Source organism: Abrus precatorius, unplaced genomic scaffold (genome assembly GCF_003935025.1).
Source record: "Abrus precatorius isolate BTA unplaced genomic scaffold, Abrus_2018 Scaffold9, whole genome shotgun sequence".
In the NCBI taxonomy this organism is placed as follows: domain Eukaryota; kingdom Viridiplantae; phylum Streptophyta; class Magnoliopsida; order Fabales; family Fabaceae; genus Abrus; species Abrus precatorius.
The window spans coordinates 32958440-32979171 of record NW_020874439.1 but is presented as its reverse complement, the minus strand read 5'-3'; the positions used below and the strand labels follow the sequence as shown (position 1 = coordinate 32979171).

Sequence of the window (20732 nt, the reverse complement as noted above, 5' to 3'; positions counted from 1 at the left end):
CTGTGTAATTCAAAATTATTTATTTTGTACTAGCTATTTTAAAAATTATATTTAAAATAAGAATAAATTAAATTTTACTCTTGTTTACCGATTATCTTTGATATGTGGAAGTTGTAAGTTTCCAATAGTTCACACGTAAAATAATTTTATTTCATTAACTTAAGTTTTTAAATATTCAAATCAAAACTTAAACTTTTTTTATTCACATTCTTATTCCTGCTTTTATTTATTTATTTATAATATATTTCATTATTTAGGTAAGTTGATTCGTTAACTCGTTAATATATTTTAAAATACGGGTTAGTATTTATTTAATTTAAAGTTAATTATATTGAACTGTCCTTTTTATAGGTTGAGGCAGGTTGACCTATATTTTATCACTTTTGTTACTAATTTAAGTTAATTTAGGTGTATTTATTTGAAAGACAACCTTTCAAAGTTATTTATTTAAAAGACCCAAAATCAAATATTCATTTTAATAAAAACTAAATTCCTTGTTACTCAAACCAATAAACTGTATAGAAATTAGGATCATTGTTATCGTCAATTGTCTAATATATAATTTTTAATTGAAAATATTGCATGATTAAATTTATATTACATAAAATTAAATAAAAATATACTTTTTAAAACTTTTACTAAATTTTAATTAATAATTAATAGTGTATTAAAAATTATGTGTGTTATTAAATTAAAAAATGTTTAGCTTTGACAAGGGAACAAGACTAGCGAAGCTGGGGTGTCATGAGTGGTTGTTGGGTCTGTGAGCCGTTGGATGGTCACCAAACTCCAAAGCCTATGATACTGCTTCCATGTTTCTATATTCAGAGAACCAATCAAAGATCTTTGTCCCAATGTTAGGATTCTTATTTTATTATTTAACACTATTTCATAATACCACGTTGTGTTATTTTTTGTCTCCTTCCCAATTAGCAAAGAAGAAAAGTAATTTCTACCTAGAAATAAACAAACAACTCTCTCTCCATCTTAATTTTGCAAATTAACTTCTTATATCTCATGCATCTCATAGAAGACCAAGCTTTCATTAAAAAATGAATAAATCTTTTTGCTACTTTCTTTTTTTAAAATGTTTTTTTTAATCCATGGATAAAAACATTTTTTTAAAAATTGGGCAAATGAAAAAGTGAATGTTTTAAAATATTTAAAAGTAAACATTAAACAACTTTTACATTTTTAATATATGATCCCCTATTATGTGGTCGATGAACACACTGTATATTATAATTATTGGATTTTCTATTAGATCTTTATTATTTATAATAAAAATAGAAAGTATAAACAAGTTAAATAAAGAAGGTATAATTAAAAAAATATAGCCAACCCTTTTTTAAATTTTTAAATAAAAATTTGATTTAAAGATGAAGAGACTAAAAATATGGAATTAATGAATATAATTTCTCTGTACTCACGGGAAAAACAGAAACTAAATGATAACAATCACTCAATTAGTAATCGGTGAACGTTGGGACTTAAGATCATCATAATTTGGCAAATCCCTTTACTCATTGGGGAAAAACAAGAATGTTAATTATTACTCAATTAATAGTCCTCTTTCGTCGCTAATGATGATCAAAGCATGTGGGCACTTAGCTTGACACCTCTTTCAATATGAAATAATAGTCACTTTAAAATAAGGAATATTGTTATATTTTTTTATTTTATAAATTGTGTATTAAATGTATTAAATAAAATATAATAATAAAGTAATTGATTTTTTAAAAGATAAATTATTGTCAATATTTTTTTTTCTAAATCTTAAGACACTTCTTACTCCTTCTACTTAGTCCCGTATTAAGCAATAACATTACTTGTATTAAAATTGCTCTAAGTATATTAGATATAGATGTATAAAAGATTGTCCAAATTAAAACTCAATTAAATTTTGGTTCGGAACTTATCTAACAGCTAACAACTAAGGATGTTGTCTCGTGGGTTTGCTGTCTTCTTCAGTCCTTAAAAACACAAAGATTCCTTATTTCCCAACCAACAACACATCTTCATTAGTTCATTTTTCACCTTCTCCCACTACTCTCCAACATTACATTAAATCCAATTTTGATTTCAATTTCAATTATATATTTATACCTAGTCTTGCCTTCTTCACAGCTCTCTTTCTTTTCAAAATTCTCTCCCACCCCACAAGCAAAGCAGCTTTAACTTTTTCAGTTCTTTTTTTTAGGGGGGGGTTTAATTGGTTCATCTCTCTCTCTCTCTCTCTCTACCCCATTTGGTTTTTCTGGGTTTTTGTGCTTTTGTTGGGATCTACTTCATTATGGGTTTCTCCCAAGGAACCTGCACTGATTCCAGTGACCTTTCCGATGACCCAAATGCTTCATCTTTAGTTGCAGATCACTACTGTGACTACGACAAGCTCAAATTTACAACCTTTTTGAGAAAAATGATATGGGAATTTGGCCTTGCCTGTGTTGCTAACCCTTCCCGTCGCCGGAGGAGCCAAAACGACGGCAACGGTCACAAGAAGACGAATTTGGAGCACAACAAGGCATGGTTGCTTGCGGAGTCTGGTGGGTGTGGAGCAGAACTGAGCAATGCTGACCCTCAATCGGTTCACTCTTCTTTCAGGTTCAGTTTCTGTTCTCAGGTTGAGTTGGAGTCGTTGAATATGAGTTCTTCCTCTGCTGCAACTGTTTTGATGGTGAATTTGGACAATGGGATGAGTGAATCACGCGCCAGGGAGCTCAAGTGCAGGAGAATGGAGTCATTGGAGAAAAGCATATCCCCTGTGGCTCACACTTTGATCAGGTTCAGCTATGCTGAAATTCTCTCTGCTACTAGGAATTTTTCCAAAGGTTTGTTTTTTTGAGTGTTGTGTTGTTTTAATGAAAGTTGATTCCTTTGTGTGAGATCGTGATTTGTTCTTTTTTGTTGTGGAATGGGTAGGTAGAGTGTTGGGGAGAGGGGCATTGAGCTGTGTTTTTAGGGGAAGAGTTGGGCTTTTGAGGACTGCTGTGGCAATTAAGCGATTGGACAAGGAAGATAAGGAATCTGCTAAGGCCTTTTGTAGAGAATTGATGATTGCAAGTTCTCTTCATAGTTCAAATGTTGTTCCTCTTCTGGGGTTTTGTATTGACTCGGAGGAGGGTTTGTTTTTGGTGTACAAGTATGTGTCAGGGGGAAGCTTGGAGCGCCACTTGCATGGTACTCATTTCTCAGATTCATTCTCCCTGGTTTCTCTTTTATGAGGTTTTGAATTGGTGAATTTTGTTGATCCTAGCATGCCTGTTTTGTAGGGAGGAAGAAGGGTAGTTCACCACTTCCATGGCCTGTGAGGTACAAAGTTGCAATTGGGATTGCTGAAGCAGTGGCTTATCTGCATAGTGGAACTGAAAGATGTGTTGTTCATAGAGACATTAAGCCCTCAAATATTCTGCTTTCATCCAAGAAGACTCCCAAGGTGAGATGTTTTCTTGTGAATTGATTAGTATCGTGGAAACTATCTCATAGGCAACCCGGTTGCATGTTGTTCTGATTGTTTTTTTGTTAAATTGTAGCTATGTGACTTTGGATTAGCTACATGGACTTCTGCACCTTCTGTTCCTTTCCTTTGCAAAACTGTCAAAGGAACATTTGGGTACAAACTTATTCCTTTTGTATTGGTTCTGCAAAATTTTGGTCTGCTGGTATCATTTTTTTTTTTCATATTATAATTCCTGAAATTAAATCTTCTATACCTCTGCTTTTGCAACAGATATTTGGCTCCTGAGTATTTCCAACATGGGAAAGTATCAGACAAGACTGATGTTTATGCTTTTGGTGTGGTTTTATTGGAACTCATCACTGGCCGAAAGCCAATCGAAGCAAGAGGGTCTCCAGGAGAGGAGAACTTGGTCTTATGGGTGAGTCAACACTTTAATTCTTGCATAGTTGCCTTAATTATTGATCATACAATAGTTGAACTTATTCCTTTTGTGGATGTGATTGATAATAAACAAAACGCTGCATAATCTACCCCTTTCCAATAGTACTGTAAAACAATATTATCATTTTCACCTTAGTTATTGCTTCTAGATCACAGAACAATGTTTTATCCTAACTGTTTACTCCTATTACGAATCAAATGAAAATTGAAAATGGTTTACTTTATTTACTTGTGCCATCAAACTTATTTAATCTAACTGTAATGTCTGAGAGTTGGATTTCTAGTTTGCCTTAATAGTTTTGGCAGATACTGTTTTTAGCAAGAGACAATGAAGATTTGTATTTTGAATTTAATTAATATCCTTTTTTGGGTAGATAAATGAAATTAGGAAGTTTATTTATATGCTTTTCTGTTTCAATAGTGAATTATATATTTTCCTTTGTAATAGAAAACCTCCACCAAAGTTTGGCATTTATGGCCACATTTGTGCTGATACCCATTCATATGCAGGCTAAACCTTTTCTACTAAAAGGGAAAGGAGCCATTGAAGAGTTGATTGATCCTCAACTCAAGTGCAGTTTGAGATTCTCAAATCAAATGGGTAGAATGATTGAAGCAGCAGCTGCCTGTGTCACAAATGAAGAATCTCGGAGACCTGGCATACATGAGATTATTGCAATACTGAAAGGTGAAGAAGAACCTCTTTTCTCTAAAAGAAAGAAGTCCAGTTTTCTTGGGAATGGATGCGTGATTGATTGTTATTCTCAATTACAACAAACAAATAATGAGATGAAAAGTCACTTGGCTTTGGCAATGCTAGGAGTTGCAGAATTTGAGGATGATGATTATCTCTATGGTCGATAAAACATGATGACAACCTTGAAATAACCTTTTATTTTTTGCCATGATTGTTATTATGAGTGCTAGAGATTAGATTTAAGCGAGTTGAAATTGTAAATAGATGTAGGAGCTCAGATGAAGATTATGTGTAGATATCTTTCTTTTACCTTTTTACCTTTCCCTTTTCTCAAAGGGTAAAGTGTAATAGATTTTCATTCATTGTTTGTGGTTCATGTTCAATTCTTGGTAAATTTTATGAATTTTATATAATTCATGTTACTGGCTTCACCCAAGAGGGATAAAGCTTTTGTTATTATTTCTAATCCCTATAAGTTCTTGGTTCACAAGTGTTCATGTTTTTGGTGGGATGGGGGGGTAGGAATAGCCATTCAGACTAAAGCTTGATTTATCAGGTGCACATTGCCATATTAAGACCCCTTTTCTACTTCTACCTTTCCTAATTCATTATGGCCCTAAACGAACAAAAGAAAAAGAAGACCAAAGAGACAAAGAAACTGAATGCATTAAGAATAGGTTAAAATGGAGGTAATATATTAAGTAAAGATTATTTTTTAATTAAGAAATTTATTTTTGAGCATCTGCCTTATTATTAATTTTATTTATTTACTAATTCACCTATGTAGTTTGATTTTAACATACAGCTTTGTGCAATTATTGTCTCTTCTTTTATTCATTGTGTTACGTCAGTGTCAACAAAATAAAAAGGAAAGAAAGAAAAGATGTGTTGTGTCTAGATACAACCTTAAGATTTTTGTGTAGATAACTCCACTGGCATTTTGTTTTAAAGCAGGTCCCAATAGGGATGAGAGCATCCCAACTGCCTCTAAAGTCTAGGTCAAGAGCCATGCTTTATAATAATGTACATGTGAAAAAATATGAACCATACGACGACTAAAACAAAATCCCAATGAGGCTAACATCATGAACCTATCATTGCTCCATTGTATATGATATAACTATATATAAAAGAAGAACACAATGACCATTGATTGTAATTTGTCAATATTGTTGACAGTATAACACAAGAAAGAATAAAAACTAAGAAAGGTGAAATATAGACAATAACTTAAAAAATCTTGGCAACATCCCTCACTAGGCCACGGTTAGCTCTTGCAAACTCTGTGAACTCTTCGTATGAAATGAAGCCATCACCATCTGTATCAATCTCCGCCATCATCCTTAGCACTTCGTCCTCGGTCACTGATCCAAGTGTTTTAAGTGACTCAGCAAGCTCTTGTGAAGAGATTTTGCCATCACCATTGGCATCAAAATGTTTGAAAATGCGATCCCTATCAGCTACATCTTGTGGATCATCAGCCATTGTTGAATGTTTGTATTGTATGTATGAGAATGAGTTTCTTCTGATTTTGGGGTTGCACTGAAAATGGAGATTGAGAGGTTAAAGGCCTAGGAGCTAGGCTTATAAACAGTTTGGATAAGCTATGGCCATATTTAGCAGATGGGATTTCCTTTTTGTTCACAATAAGACTTAGTCACCAAGATAACAATTCACAACTGCTTTACTAAACTTAGCTAAATTCAAAATTTTCCACCATGAATGGAGGTACATGGTCTTTAAGATAATGGTTGAAAGTGTTTTACCAAATTGGGTCATTTTGCTATATGAGATGTGGTAGAGTCCTACATGCATGCCCCCTCTTATAAAGGATATTAGTCTATCCTATATAACATCATGTTACCTAGGAAAGCAAACCATAATTAGCCAAAAAACAATGATGTGTTAAACCATGGTGTGATTAACCATTATGGCGGTTTATACAAAAGCGATTTTGCCTTGTAGTATCTCATTATTGGCTTTCATTTATGTAGATTTTTTTTCCAAATTAGGGGATATATATTGAGCTAATGTTATTTGGTTGATAAAATAAAATTTTAATTAAATTTGAAGAGCTCAATAGAGAACTTACCCACATCCTAATAATCACTAACATTAATATATACAACCTGCGATAGGTTTCAATTCTATAGTTAACAACAAAAAAACCTCCCGGTATGGTTTTCAATACAAACTAATTTAACTCTGAACAACGGCAAGTAAAAGATCGTAATTTTTGGAACGAATAGAAGGTTTACTGCTACCATTTTTTTTTTCAGAAAAAGAGCACACTAAGGTTGATTATTACATTGGACCAAAAACAAAAGAAAGAAAGAAAGGTTGATTATTAACTCTTGGTTCAATAGCATCCTATAGATACTTTCCTGAAAAAATAATAGACCAGCCCACCCTATTAAAAAACTGGAAACCAAGCTTGGGCCGGAAAGTCTAGTTAGCCCATTACTTTTAGCAACTCGCTTGCTCCTCGTCTGTTCCCCTGATTTTCGTTGGGCCTGGGTCATTCCTTTTGTTATTCTCTCAACCAAAATGCTCCTTTTGTTTGTGAAAAGGTTATCCAATTATCCTCATTTTTTTATAGTGAGATAATTTCTATATATATTATTTCTCATGTAATTAAGGATTCATGACATGTGTAATTTATTATTTTTTTCTCTTTGATTAGTTATTAAATTAAAAGAAAATTCTATTTGTCTTAATTAATCAACGTTTAAATTTCTTCAATCAACCTTAAATATAATGAGATATGCACAAATCGTCAATGAATAATTCTTCTATCAATTAAGTCAATCTTCTCTTAAATATTTTGTAAACATTTTATCTGTATTTAGTTTATTTAAATAATCAAAACTTCGGAATGATGCATGCAATGCATTTATTGTGCTAGAAGTCAATTCTTAATGTGGTCGGAATATGAGGGTACATTAATAAGCAGCAAAAAATTATCTGTTAGTTGTTAACGTAGCCATCTCTGAAGGTGCATCAGAGGGCCACAATAAAATAAATATTGGCTCACGAGTTGAAAAGACTTATAGAAAATAGATCTTTAGAAAGCTATTGTGAATGGAACAGTTAACAAGTAACAGCATTATCATGTGGATCTTCACATTTTATGAGAAAAATTAAATCTCTTCATGTATCTGAAAATAATATTTAATTAATTAGATTGGAGCCATTAGAGATGTATTGCTAAATAGTAATACTTTATGTCCCATGTAACTTGTATTCAATAAAAGGGAACAAAAAGTCCCTAGTGATATTGAAGAATACAAACTATGCCCTATTTATTTGTATGGAAACCTTAAATAATGATATCTTCTGTTGTCTTCCATGTACTCATAATTTGACAACTTTTGCATCGGCTATGTGTATTAACTTGCATGGTTCTGTCTAATTGCATGTTTGGTTTCACGTTGAAAACTGTAAAGCCTAACATAAAGCAACTCTATTGTGTTAACGAGATCCACCTTTTAATAAACGCCATTTCAACAACATGCACTAAGACTTATAGAACAATTAGGAAGATCTTGACATAGTATACTAATATTATCACAATAACTTGATTAATCAAAGATAAAGCCAAAGTGTGAAACACTCAAAAGGAACAGTAACAACAATCACTTAAAACTGAAAAGGGTTCCTAAGCTACAACAACAATAATGTTGTTTTGAAAAATGCTAATAACACTCTAAATTATTAACTCAAATTTATTTAAAAAATTATACAAGTCTCACTCTTTCTCATTTATAATTTAATTATTATTTTTATAATTTTTAATAAATTTTAGTTGACAAGTAAAAAATTATTAAAAAGATTATCAAAATGATGTATGAGATTCATAGACTGAGTTGGTACATTGTACAAAAACTATAAATTCCAGAGACAAATTTCTCAGATTGATTCTCTTTTATTCGACTTACATTGATCTATTTGGCATGCATTTTGTTTTTTATACCTACCACATATTGCAGCATATCATCGCTGCAATTAAAATAAAACATGAAATCTTATTTAATTAACACTCCTCAATGTTGTAGCAAATGCTATTGGCTCAAGTCTATGACTTTTAATTTATGAAAACTATGGATTAAACACCCGAATACTCAATCTAGAATCTATGCATATTTACAGGTGAAAGTTATAATAGTATGTTCACTGCAGTCAAACAACGAGGACCTTGCGATCTTCATCCAACGGTTCAAAAATTGAAAAGTAACATGCACACAAATCTACATCGTCTAACTGTTGCAACTTCTGAGCCGTTGGATGAAAATTGGACGGTCCTCTCTGTGTCTGGTTGCATAAAATCCAAATCCTACGTCAACAGTGCGCAATAAAAGTCCCTCCTTTCAAAATTGAATTGATGCAATGAATCAGAGTTAGCTTCTGCTGGAGGCAATAGATTCAGCTCATGAATTTGTTGGTTAACCCATAAGAAAAAAATCAAATTTTAATACTTTTAAAATTAAAAAATATAAATTTTAATTATTTTAAAATAACAATAATAAAATATAAATAAAATTTTAAAAATATTGATGCAGATCATCCTACAAACTAACCTATTTAATTACAAACTTGTGTTAACTTCTTAAATATAAGCCGATTAAATGTGTATTCATTTAACTGAAATAACATTAACCTTTTAATAATTAAAGTATAGAAATGCAATCCAATTAGTGGGCCGAAGTCAATGAACATTTCACCACAAGTGTCACTTACATCACATATCTCAGCATGTGATATGTGAGAATGTAGGCCATACTCTACCCTTCTGTAACAATGTCACCATGTGAGCATGCATAATCACCGTCAATTGCTCACAGCTTATTTCGTACACTCCCTCTCTCTTTATATATGTAAATACATTTTAATTATTAACTTTAAGTATACATAATTGAAATTAATGAATACGTAAATTAATTACTAAAAAATTATTTTCAAATTACAATAAATATAATTCTGTTACATATTTGAGAGAAAAAATTTGCTTGCCGCCTTCAATAATGCTGCTGCCTATCAAAGGAAATTGTGTGCGATAAAAATATAAATATCTTTTAATTTTTAAAATATTATAATAATTGTATTTATGATTTAAAATTTTTAAAATGTATTAAGATATTTTGCTAGAAAAATATAAATATATTATAATATTACGAGATATTTTAAATAATAAAGTACAATTTAAAAAAAAAAAAAACTTCTGAAGCAACGTATGTTTGATGTGAGGTTTGTTTCTGGAAGAGCGTTTGAAAAAAACGAAAAAACATAAGGCATTTGTTATTTGGGACCATTTTTCAACGTAGCCGATTAGAACATGATATCTCAATTCTCGTGCACTCCATGAGAATAAGACACGTGTCCGCCTTTCTTGTGGTCGACAATAAACACCTTCCTTCGCTTTCAATTAACTAACTTCCTCACTTCCGCCACACTCAACACCGCGTTTGGCTCTCACACAGTTCCTCTCTCCCTCAACTTGTTTCCTACTTAACGCGTTTGCGTGACCCAATCGCCGATCGCGCTTTCTATAAAGCGCGACTCACGCAAAACCAACTGAACTCTTTCTGTTTCTCTCTCAGCGACGCCATGGACGAAGAGGTGCGCAAGATCTTCAACAAGTTCGATAAGAACGGCGACGGCAAGATCTCGTGCACGGAGCTGAAGGAGATGATGGCGGCGTTGGGATCCAAAACGACGTCGGAGGAGGTGAGGCGCATGATGGCGGAGCTTGACCAGAACGGCGACGGTTACATTGATCTGAAGGAGTTCGGCGAGTTCCATTGCGCCGGCGGCGACAACAGAGAGCTCCGGGAAGCGTTTGAGATGTACGATCTGGACAAGAACGGGTTGATTTCGGCGAAGGAACTGCACTCGGTGATGCGGAGGTTGGGGGAGAAATGCTCGCTGAGTGATTGCCGGAGGATGATTGGAAACGTGGACGCCGACGGCGACGGCAACGTCAATTTCGAAGAGTTCAAGAAGATGATGACTCGCTCGTAGGCTTAGAAGTTGCTAACTTTAATTATCAAGTGAGTGAGTAGTTTAAGTTAAAATAGTTTTCTTTACGTTGTGATTATGTGTGTAAAATGTAGCTTTGATGTTTAAATTAAGGGAAAACGATGACGTCTTTGCCGTTGATTCTAAAGAAATGTCTAAGTTTGAAATTCCAAAATAAACAAGAACATGGAATAATTTTTAAAAAATTAGGAAAGATATATAATATTAATAAAATATATATATTAAATTTGTTGATTTATTATTTCTATTTAAAAGGTATTATTGTAAAAATATTATGAGTAATATAATTTTTTTATTGAAAAAAGTTATTATATTTTGATATAATAAATGTTTTGAATAAAATTTATCAATGTCAGTAAAATTGTAAATGACAATATGTAAATTTGATGAAAAAGAAAATATACTTAGAGCATGTTTATTTCTATTTTAAAAATAATTTTTAGTTTTTAAAAATAAAATGTAATACTAATTTGTATTACATTTTATTTTTAAAAATTAAAAACTGTTTTTAAAATAAAAATCAAACGTACCCTTAGAATTTACTCTGTACGGTAAGAGCTTAATAAATTTAAGTATAGTATTAAATTTTTTTTAAAAAAATTAAAAACTGTTTTTAAAATAAAAATCAAACGTACTCTCTGAATTTACTCTAAATGGTAAGAGCTTAATAAATTTAAGTCACAGATGTAAATAATTTAAGGCATCCGTGAATTATTTGAAATTAATTTATTAAAAGTTAATTTAAATTTATTTATTTATTTAAAAGCCATATACAAGTTTTATAGGTTGATATTAATAACTTATTTTTGTATGTGTATTGCTTAGATATTTACAATCTTATTCATTATAATTTAAACCGCTCCTCACAAATTCCTATAATCTACTTCATTAAGTTACAAAGATATAAATTATGAATACTTAAATGTTGAATCTCCAGTTACATACTTTGGTCTCTTTTTTATTCCCTTACCTCCTTTCTCTCGCCAAGTACGAGTCTAAATTTGGGGGATAAAACACACTAACTCATAATACAAGGAAACTGTTTTGACAGAAGCCCGTCAAACAATCTAAAAAGTTAACGAAAAAGACCAATTAAACTATTGTTCCAAATAAGTCATATCTTAAAAGGTATTATCACGATTGTTTATTTGTCTTCTTAGAACCCGTTATTTGTATATTGTTAGTGCTTCAACATATAATTTTCTTACCAAGAGTCCCTTAATTGCATATTGGAACTTTCTAACTGAAATTATTAAATAAAAAAAATGTCTACTGACTTAAATAAGAATCGTTCTGCACAAGCACATGCTAAATTGTTAATGCAAAAATTTGTGCAGTAGAATAGTAGTTATGCAGTTACGTGACACTGCAAAGAAAAAAGCAATTAATAAAATATTGCTGAGACATTATCAAAAGCACCCTTCATACAAGCACCCACGACTGGTCGTAGATTCGTATAGAATTCTTTTTATTGACTCGCCACAACTAGAGATCCTCTGGCGCTTATTCACGAAATTCTGTTTTCACAACTAGGATCTTAACTAGTGTCCATTTTTTCTCCACCTTCATTCTGGTCTTGAATAGTCTCATTATCTTTCTCATTTTTCAGTGCTGCAGTTTCTTCTTCACCATCCTTGGTGATTTCTCCAGGGTTTGTGCTGACAGGCGGCGGCAATGTTTTCTTCAGCATCTCTACCATATCAGTAATCTCTTCATCTGAAAAGCGCTTCTCACAAAGATCTATGATCTGGGTAAGGAAAGTGAACAAACTGGTTTTAGTTTCGCAAGGTGGCTATAGAAGAATCAATTAAACAAAATACTTGAAAGCATATTATTAGTCTTATAGATCCAAGTCTTACCCAGAATGAGAGAGATCGAGATCAAGAAATAAAGATGCAAGTTTTTTAGCAGAAAATTAGGATTTAACATAACACACTACACTAATTTCTAGGCTTCATAATTCATGCATAGCTGCTTTTCATGAACAATCAACTCAAGCGTGCAAGACTTGCAAACCTAATGACCCCAACCTCATTAGCATGGCCGCAAAATACTAAAGGCCAATGAGGCAGATATGCCTAAGTCCCTAGCCACTTAATGCCCCCCCAAAAATTTATATCTTAAATAAAGTCCACTGATTACAAATTTTAAGTTTATTAATTGATTATTAACATAATAATTACTATTGATTCCTAGTTTTATATCCGAGTTATTTATATATTTTTAATAATTTTAACCATTGATAGTCAGTGATTATTCAGTGAAAGCTCGAGAATGAAATATCCTTTGAATATTGATTTATAGTTAGCAAAGTTTTGCCAGCCCCATTAAAAGGTTATGGAGGTAGCACAATTAAATAAACAGGAAAACATCAAAGATTGGATCTTCTTGCAAAATTCGTCCATCATGCTCACTAATACATATTCAAATAAGGCATACACATCTTTACCCCTGCAAGCAAAGAGGCTGTATCCAAGATTCACCCCCTCTAATTCACTAACAGGTGAACATACAAGCTAATTTACTTTTGGAACGAAAGAAAGTAAAAGTTAAGTCTAATTGTCTAAATGCTTCCAACTGGATATCAATTCATCTCAGGGATTCCCCAAACTTGTTGATCCTACCAATAACAGTTTCTTATATATGTATATATTATTACTGCATCATTATATTTTGATAATATCAGAGCATAGTAATTTGTTACTGCTGACAAGTATACAACACACCTTAAGACCCAATTCTTCAAAGCCTAAGACAAGTAACAAAGCAAAAAACATAGCAGAGAAAGGGGTTACAGCTAAAAAATGCAGAGCTAAATCAACTTCAACTAAATACCCAAGTGTAAAAAATAAAAGGGGAAACCATAATTTTGATACTTACCGGGAATAATTCAACATCAGCAGCTGGCCTACTGTTTAGTATGTTGAGAAACCTCTGCTTTTGCGAGGTCACGTTGTTTAACACTCGTCAAGAACCCGTTGATATTTTCTCTTGTTTGAACTGAGGCAGCAGTGTCAGCCTAATAATCATAAACCTGTTAGATATGAATTACACAATTATCGAACAATAAAACTTAAAAAAGGTATCACCATCGATTTGCAAAAACTGAAATTATCCATAAAAAAATGGAGTTATCTAATATCTGAGCAGAATAACAAATATAACCTTCTATTCAGACTGTGACACATTGGCAATAACCCTTGTTGGATCCTTCGAAGCTCCTTTAGCTCGTAGGAAATCAAGGACCTCAAAATTTGTGAGAGCACCAGCATTAGCCTCCAAGCTATTACAAAGCAATTAAAAATCAACCATGCCAAATACGAAGAGAAACGTTCAATTGAAATTAATGTATCAGTTTTGAAAAGAAATAAAAAAGGTTGGAAACGTACATTTTCATTTGTAAGATACAGAGAGTAAGAAAAAAGGCAGTAACTCCACAAAGAAATTGTCTCCTTCGATTCTGCAATAAAGCCAATACATAAACAAACAATAACTCAAAGTAATAACTTAGTGTACAATTGTGAATAGGTTAAGATGAATGGCTAGGGTTTCTACTTCTTATTTCTAAATTCTAGGCTAAAACTGTGTTTGGAACCGCGAAATGAAATCGTTAGGCAACACGCGGAAAATATATTGTTCTTCAGGAAACCGAATTTCAGATAAGATGAATTAGCATGGATTAGTAAAAAACTAAAAAAAAGAAAAGAAAAAAGAGTATCTTCTTTATTTTTTAAAAATTATTAAACAAAAATAATTTATTTATTTATACTTAATTTAAAAAAATATCGAATACAAATACATATCTTACCAGTTTTTCCCCCTCTATCGAAGCCCCAAAGTTAAACATAAACCCTTTTCTAAAGTTATAAAACTTAATTTCACTCTAATTTGGAGAGGGGGAATATAGTCTAGCCTCTAATATTCGTTAGCGTGTCTTATATTTAAAAAAGTATTTTATATTCTTTAAAAATTTATAATCATAATTGTTTAATTATCTTAAAATTTATAAAATATTATATCTTTTAAGAGAAATTATTAACTTTTATTATCTATTATATATATTTAATATAATATTAATAATTAAAATCATATAATATAAGAAGAGTATAAAATACTCTCTCAATTTTTAAAACGTTTAAAATTTAATAAAATATGAACATTAATAATTAAAACTGAAAAAAATGTGATTTTAATGTTAAAAACAATAACAGGACCAACCCACTTCTAGGGATGACAATGGGTAGGGTATGGGTAGGGTACTACAGTACCCATTCCCATACTCGCGTTTTAAAAAAATACCCGTACCCGGCCCCATACCCGCGTGGGTATGAACATTAATCCCCGTACCCGTATCCTCTGGGTACCCGCATACCCGCATACCCGTCTTGTACCCATTACCCGCGTTTGTTTGAGAAAAAAATATTTATAAAGAAAATATGTTTATATAACTTCACATAAGTAGCATAATAATACAAAAATTTAATATATAGTTGCCGAACAAGGTACAAATATAGATAAAAAATAAATATTCAAAGATCATAAATGTTAAATGTATCTTAATATAATAATTTTCTAAACTAAAATTCTTAGAAACAATAAGCAAAACTAAACACATAAGTTATTTGTCAGTAATAATCTTATCTTGTGTGAGATTTGATTGATTGGTAATGTTAGAACGACAACGAAATAGATCTGTACAATGGTTGTCCCTTCGTGTGGGATCACTTAGTAACCTCTTGTGACGGCATTAACAACTAACTCTAATGAATAACATTTCATAGTTATTAAGTTTTAGTGATACAGACGTTGAGAATGAGAATAGAGTTAGAGTAGAGAAGTTCAATACTAACAACAGAAAGTTGATACATAAAATATTTTTTTTTAACTTTTAAATTTGAAATTGTAAGAAAAATAATAGATTTAATTAAAATAATATAATATAATTAATATATATATATATATATATATATATATTAATACTAGTATTTCTTAACTCATATACTATACGAAAGTATTTTATCAAAAATATAAATTTTTGAAAAATTATTTTAGTGAATTAAATATTTATAATGTATATAAATTTAAAAAAAAAGAATTTGAATAAAAGATAAATAGTTACAATAAAATTTTATAATAAATAAATATACGTGTATATTAAAAAAGTTATACTTTTTTATCTTAAAAAAATTAACAAATAAAAATTGACAATAATTTTTTATATTTATATCTTTTCAAAAACTTCTTTCAATGTGAATAAATAGTAAGAATAATATTATTTAGATTCAATAGATTATAGTTGTGCTTGTAATACATATGTTACATAGAAAAATATTATTTTAAATTAAAATATAAAAATAAAATTTAAATATTATTAATAAATAATAAGTTTACGGTAATAGTAGGTAATTGTAAAATTTATAAAAATTTATAATATATTTATTATTTATCATTCACTTTATAATTTAAACATCAATATGATTTTATTAACAAAAATATTTTATGTGTGTCATATATAAATAATATTTTAAAAAAAGTCAATCTCATATTAACTATGTAATAATTAAATTGTGTTAGCCTAATTAAATGATATAAAATAGTAAATAAATTTTTCTATTAAAAATATAAACTAAAATAAATTTTTTGGTTTACTTTATTATTAAATATATTTTTATATTAATATTATATAACTTCACATAAGTAATATAATAATACAAAAATTCAATGCATAATTATAGAATAAAGTTCAAGCATATATATATATATATATATATATATATATATATATATATGCAGGTATGGAACGGGGTAGGTATTTAGATACCCATACCCGCACACATCTCCATTAAAATTTGCAGGTTTTTACCCATACCCGTATCCGTATAGCGGGTAAATACCCTATCTATTGTGAGTAAATTTTGCAGGTGCACATTGGATACTTTACACATTGTCATTCCTACCCACTTCCGAAGTTGTAACAAGGTCCAAAGTTGTTTGCCACTATTTTGTCGTGTGTTCCACTCAAAGCTGTAAAAAGACAGATCGAGATCATGTGTGCTGGCAGGACCCACTGTGGAATTGTAGACAACAGCTGTGAAACAATTTTCAATTTATATAACACTCAGTTCACACCATTATCAAGAATGTCCACGTGCAACTTACTTTTTTGTGTATCATTTTATGTGTGTATGGATACATTTTAAATATTAACTAAGTGATTTTATTAAATTCTAAATCAAAATCATAAATAATTAGCTAATTAAATTAATATTACGTATATTTTTTTCAAAGACTAAAAAAATTATAGTATTAAATTTATAAATTTGTTGGCATGTGTCATATGTTTATTGTTAATGTAATTATTTAATATATACAATAATTAATTGATACAAAAAATTATATTTACTTATTCTAAAAAAATAATTAACTCCAAATATATGCTCTAAATTTGTATTGTTGTCTAGGAAAAAAAATTATCAAATCTAGTAATTTTCTTTTATAATTTCAGTCTTATATGAAAAATTAAAAGAGTTTGGAGGCAAATTTTTTTATTATCTTCTATTCATATATTTGAAAATTTTAATTGAATAACATATATAATAAAAATTTTATACTTTCCTAAAAAATTACTGTATTTTTTATTATATATAATAATAATAATAATAATAATTAGAAAAGTTAGAATACCGAAAATCATTAACATGTATATGAAATAAATTAAAAATTTAGTAAAATATAAATAAAAGAATAAAATTAAAATTTTAAATTGAAAAACATAAAAATGCCATAAGATTATAAATAATAAATTTAGTAATTATATATATATATATAAACATTTAATATAATTATTTTACGCTGCTTTGAAATTTTGCTTAGTTTTTTTTTTTTTTGTGCATAATTTTGTGTTAGAAGATTATTTAATAATTTATATATTTTAAAATTATATATTTAATTATTATCAATTTAACCATCAGTTCGAAATTTAAAACAGTCATATGATCTCATATAAAGAATTTAAGAAATTTACCAAAATTCAAGTATATAATTATGAAAGAAAACAAAATAAAAAATAATTAAATAATAAAAATTTGATACCAAAAAATGCTGTATAAATAAATGTTATTGTATGTAAAGTCCATGTGATGTGCGGAAAAGTGTTGCACATAATTGTGGCGCCCTTTCCTAATCTCATGGCTCCATCAACAAATTACGATAACAGTGACATTTGCACCAAAGTTTCCATCACTCCGTGGTGGCTCCATTCATTATATAATAAATATAGTACACTTTCCTTTTTCTAAATATTTTTAAGGATTAATTATGTTTTTTTCAATTAGTTTTTATAAATATTTTTATTAAAAAATATTTCTTTTAAAAATTGATAATTTAAAAATTAATTTTTATCATTAACTTTTTTTTTATGTTAAATACTGAACTAGTTAGCAGAGAGTTTTACGTAACTTGTTTAAGTCTTAGTCAATTAGCTAAATAACATGTCATATTATTTATATTTTATTTTTATTTAAAATTATATAATTATACATAAGTCTCTAAATACAATTTTTCATAATTATATAAAAATCTTTTAATTTTGCTTCTTTCTTTTCTTCTCATACAACCTGGATACATAAGCCTCATTTTTCACTTTCCACAAATACCGTTCCCCTTCTTTAAGGCCTCATCATCACACTCCTTCATTGAATCCTTGAAGGAACCACTGATGTTCCATCAATTTATTGAGATTTTCAGAGTATAAAGACATCCATAACTCTTTGAAAAGTTATTTTTAGTAGTCTTTTTCTTTGTCTTCATTAGTTGTTTATGTTATTACATTTTCTAAATGTTTTGCTGGAATTATGAGCACTCAGGCGCTAATCTCCACCATCCAGGCAGAATTTACTGGTTTTATTTTACTCTCAGGTAACCTGCAGCCTAGGTGCCCAAATCGCAACGCCTAGGCGCTCACGGATGCTGTCAAGTAAGTTTTCATATAAATAGAAGGAAAGAAAAGGATTAGCGGGGGATGGAAGCAAGGGCGAACTCAAGAGAAAACGGAGGAAAAGAGCTTGGAGCTACAAGACAACTGGGGAACAAGAGGAAGAGGAGAGATTGAAGATTCATCTTTCCAATTCTTGGTTCTTTATGGAATTTCCTACAATTTTCTTCTTTGTTCTTCATAGAATGAGTTGCTAAACTCCATAGCTAGGAGAAAGGATTAGGTCTGAGATGGGTGTATTGAGATTGGATTTCTAAGGTTTTGATATTGGATTTCTTGGATTAATTGTTCGTCTTTCGATTATATATGCAAGAATCATGAGTTTTTGTTCATGAGTGGATTAGGATTCTTATATGATTTGGAAAAATTGTGTATGAATTAGCTCAAAAGATGAACTACATGAATTTCAAGGTTTAGGAATATTTCTTGAATTTTGTGTGATATGTGGATTGATTTAGTGCTTCAACTATATTTGTGTTGAGATATAGTCAAGGAATTGTCATATTTTTTCATAAGTAAAGAATGGATTCACCAAGGAATTGGGGTTCATTCACTTGTAATCCTTTTATTAATCTAAGATTTTTAATTCAAGTATTTAGAAATTCAACACGGATTAAGAAAAACTCAGACCATCCTAACCTTTAATGTTTTAAATCTTAAGATCACTCTTTACTTGTTGAAGGCAATATTTATTCTATTATAAATCTCTATTTTGTTTTAATTTCAATTGTAGAGCTTTCTTCGATCTAAATAGTTGATATTGTCTAACTAGAATTTTGATTAGTGAAATATTATTTGATAAGTGAAACGATACCCACTTAGCGTGGTATTTACTTAAAACGATTCGTGCACTTGCCGAGTAATTATCAACCTCCAAACCAAATGAGCACCAGCCTTCAAAATCTCTCCCTTCACAAGGGTTGTCTCAGAATTGATGGCATAACTCACAATATCCCAAAGCCCAACAACCTTATCCAAACACCCACAACCCTCAAAGCTCAACCCTAAAAATTCATCACTCTCTCAGTTTTTGTGCCAAAGTTGTAGCCTTTTCCACTGTCCTATTCCAGATGAGGACTTTTCTCAAACTGGGTGTGGCTGAAATATGGGCTCTGATCAAATGGGGTGCTAAGGCACCAGCACCATCCGTAACAAGGACCTCACAATCACGTCTGGCTAAATATTTGGAAGCCAAGGCAGAGACAGAGGAGGTTCGGTAAAGGGTGAGTTCAGTGGAGTCCATGGAAGCAAGAGTTTGCCATTGGTGGAATTGAAGAGCACATAGCTTCCTTGCACACCTGGTAAGTTAACAGCAGAGTTTAGAGGGAAGTGATTAACAACCTTGACGCCAATGTAAGGGAAAGAAGGGGAAGAGGACCAAGAGGGCATGAGGAGGAGAGAGGAAGAAGGAGAGAGAGAATAGTGTTGACGAATTGGGGTTTGGAAAAAGGTTGAGACTTTGGGGAGAGTGGGTTCAAAGTGATTGATGAGAGTTTGGTGGGTGAGAATGGAGCATAAGGTCTCGGTGGATATGAAGCCCGGAAAAGAAGACACATTGTTGCTGCTGATTTCGTCTTTGTTTATGGTGGCCATTGATGATGAAGAAGGAGGGAATGGGAAAGAAGGGGAGTGATGAGAGAATAAAAGATTGAACATGATTGTAAATATAATGAGGGAGTTATTTTTATAAAATTTAATTTTAAAAAATAAAAAAGAAATAATATGATATGTCACATAAGAAGTTATTGAATCACGTTGAGTTTTCTCAACCAATTCAGCATTTAACTAATTAATAATAAAAATTAATTACTAACTTTAGAATGATCATTTTTTAATAAAAATATTTGTAGATATTAATTAAAAAAATTATATTTATAAAGATAAAAAATATAATTAAATCTATTAATAGTTTCAAATCAAATTTCTATTCCATTTTTTGATTTTTGTAAAAGAAGCTGTTTGATAGAAAACTGTTGATAAGTCAGTTCAGTAAATACAAATTTAAAATCAAATTTTAATTAAATTCTACCAGGTAATTTAAAAGTACTATTAAATTGTACACACTAAAAGTAGAAATGGCAATGGGTAGGGTATGGGTATGGTAC

At 30.5% G+C, this 20732-nt stretch overlaps 3 protein-coding genes and 2 pseudogenes across 3 annotated transcripts; 2 read left to right on the top strand and 3 right to left on the bottom strand.

Moving 5' to 3' along the window:
* The first annotated feature begins 2048 nt into the window (after window positions 1-2048).
* LOC113850142 (probable serine/threonine-protein kinase PBL7) lies at window positions 2049-5053 on the top strand. Its single transcript, XM_027480529.1, has 6 exons — window positions 2049-2831; window positions 2923-3180; window positions 3273-3436; window positions 3534-3613; window positions 3731-3878; window positions 4412-5053. Exons 1-6 carry the CDS (start codon window positions 2294-2296, stop codon window positions 4763-4765), a joined length of 1542 nt encoding a protein of 513 aa, XP_027336330.1. The 5' UTR covers window positions 2049-2293; the 3' UTR covers window positions 4766-5053.
* Window positions 5054-5828: 775 nt separating this feature from the next.
* Window positions 5829-6083, bottom strand: LOC113851530 (polcalcin Ole e 3). Its single transcript, XM_027482039.1, has one exon. It carries the CDS (start codon window positions 6081-6083, stop codon window positions 5829-5831), a length of 255 nt encoding a protein of 84 aa, XP_027337840.1.
* Window positions 6084-10042: 3959 nt separating this feature from the next.
* On the top strand, window positions 10043-14315 carry LOC113849798 (probable calcium-binding protein CML18). The gene is made up of 2 exons (XM_027479974.1): window positions 10043-10645; window positions 12244-14315. Exon 1 carries the CDS (start codon window positions 10203-10205, stop codon window positions 10614-10616), a length of 414 nt encoding a protein of 137 aa, XP_027335775.1. The 5' UTR covers window positions 10043-10202; the 3' UTR covers window positions 10617-10645; window positions 12244-14315.
* Window positions 12154-14034, bottom strand: LOC113849799 (annotated as a pseudogene).
* Window positions 14316-18272: 3957 nt separating the features above from the next.
* Window positions 18273-20220, bottom strand: LOC113851258 (annotated as a pseudogene).
* Window positions 20221-20732: the final 512 nt, after the last annotated feature.

What these genes read in the sequence shown, in the direction of transcription:
- LOC113849798 (XM_027479974.1), top strand. Translation starts at nt 10,203, where the DNA reads ATGGACGAAGAGGTGCGCAAGATCTTCAACAAGTTCGATAAGAACGGC.
- LOC113850142 (XM_027480529.1), top strand. Translation starts at nt 2,294, where the DNA reads ATGGGTTTCTCCCAAGGAACCTGCACTGATTCCAGTGACCTTTCCGAT. An exon ending in TACTAGGAATTTTTCCAAAG is followed by an intron (nt 2,832 to 2,922) that starts GTTTGTTTTTTT and finishes TGGAATGGGTAG; the next exon opens with GTAGAGTGTTGGGGAGAGGG. An exon ending in CTTGGAGCGCCACTTGCATG is followed by an intron (nt 3,181 to 3,272) that starts GTACTCATTTCT and finishes CCTGTTTTGTAG; the next exon opens with GGAGGAAGAAGGGTAGTTCA.
- LOC113851530 (XM_027482039.1), bottom strand. Translation starts at nt 6,083, where the DNA reads ATGGCTGATGATCCACAAGATGTAGCTGATAGGGATCGCATTTTCAAA.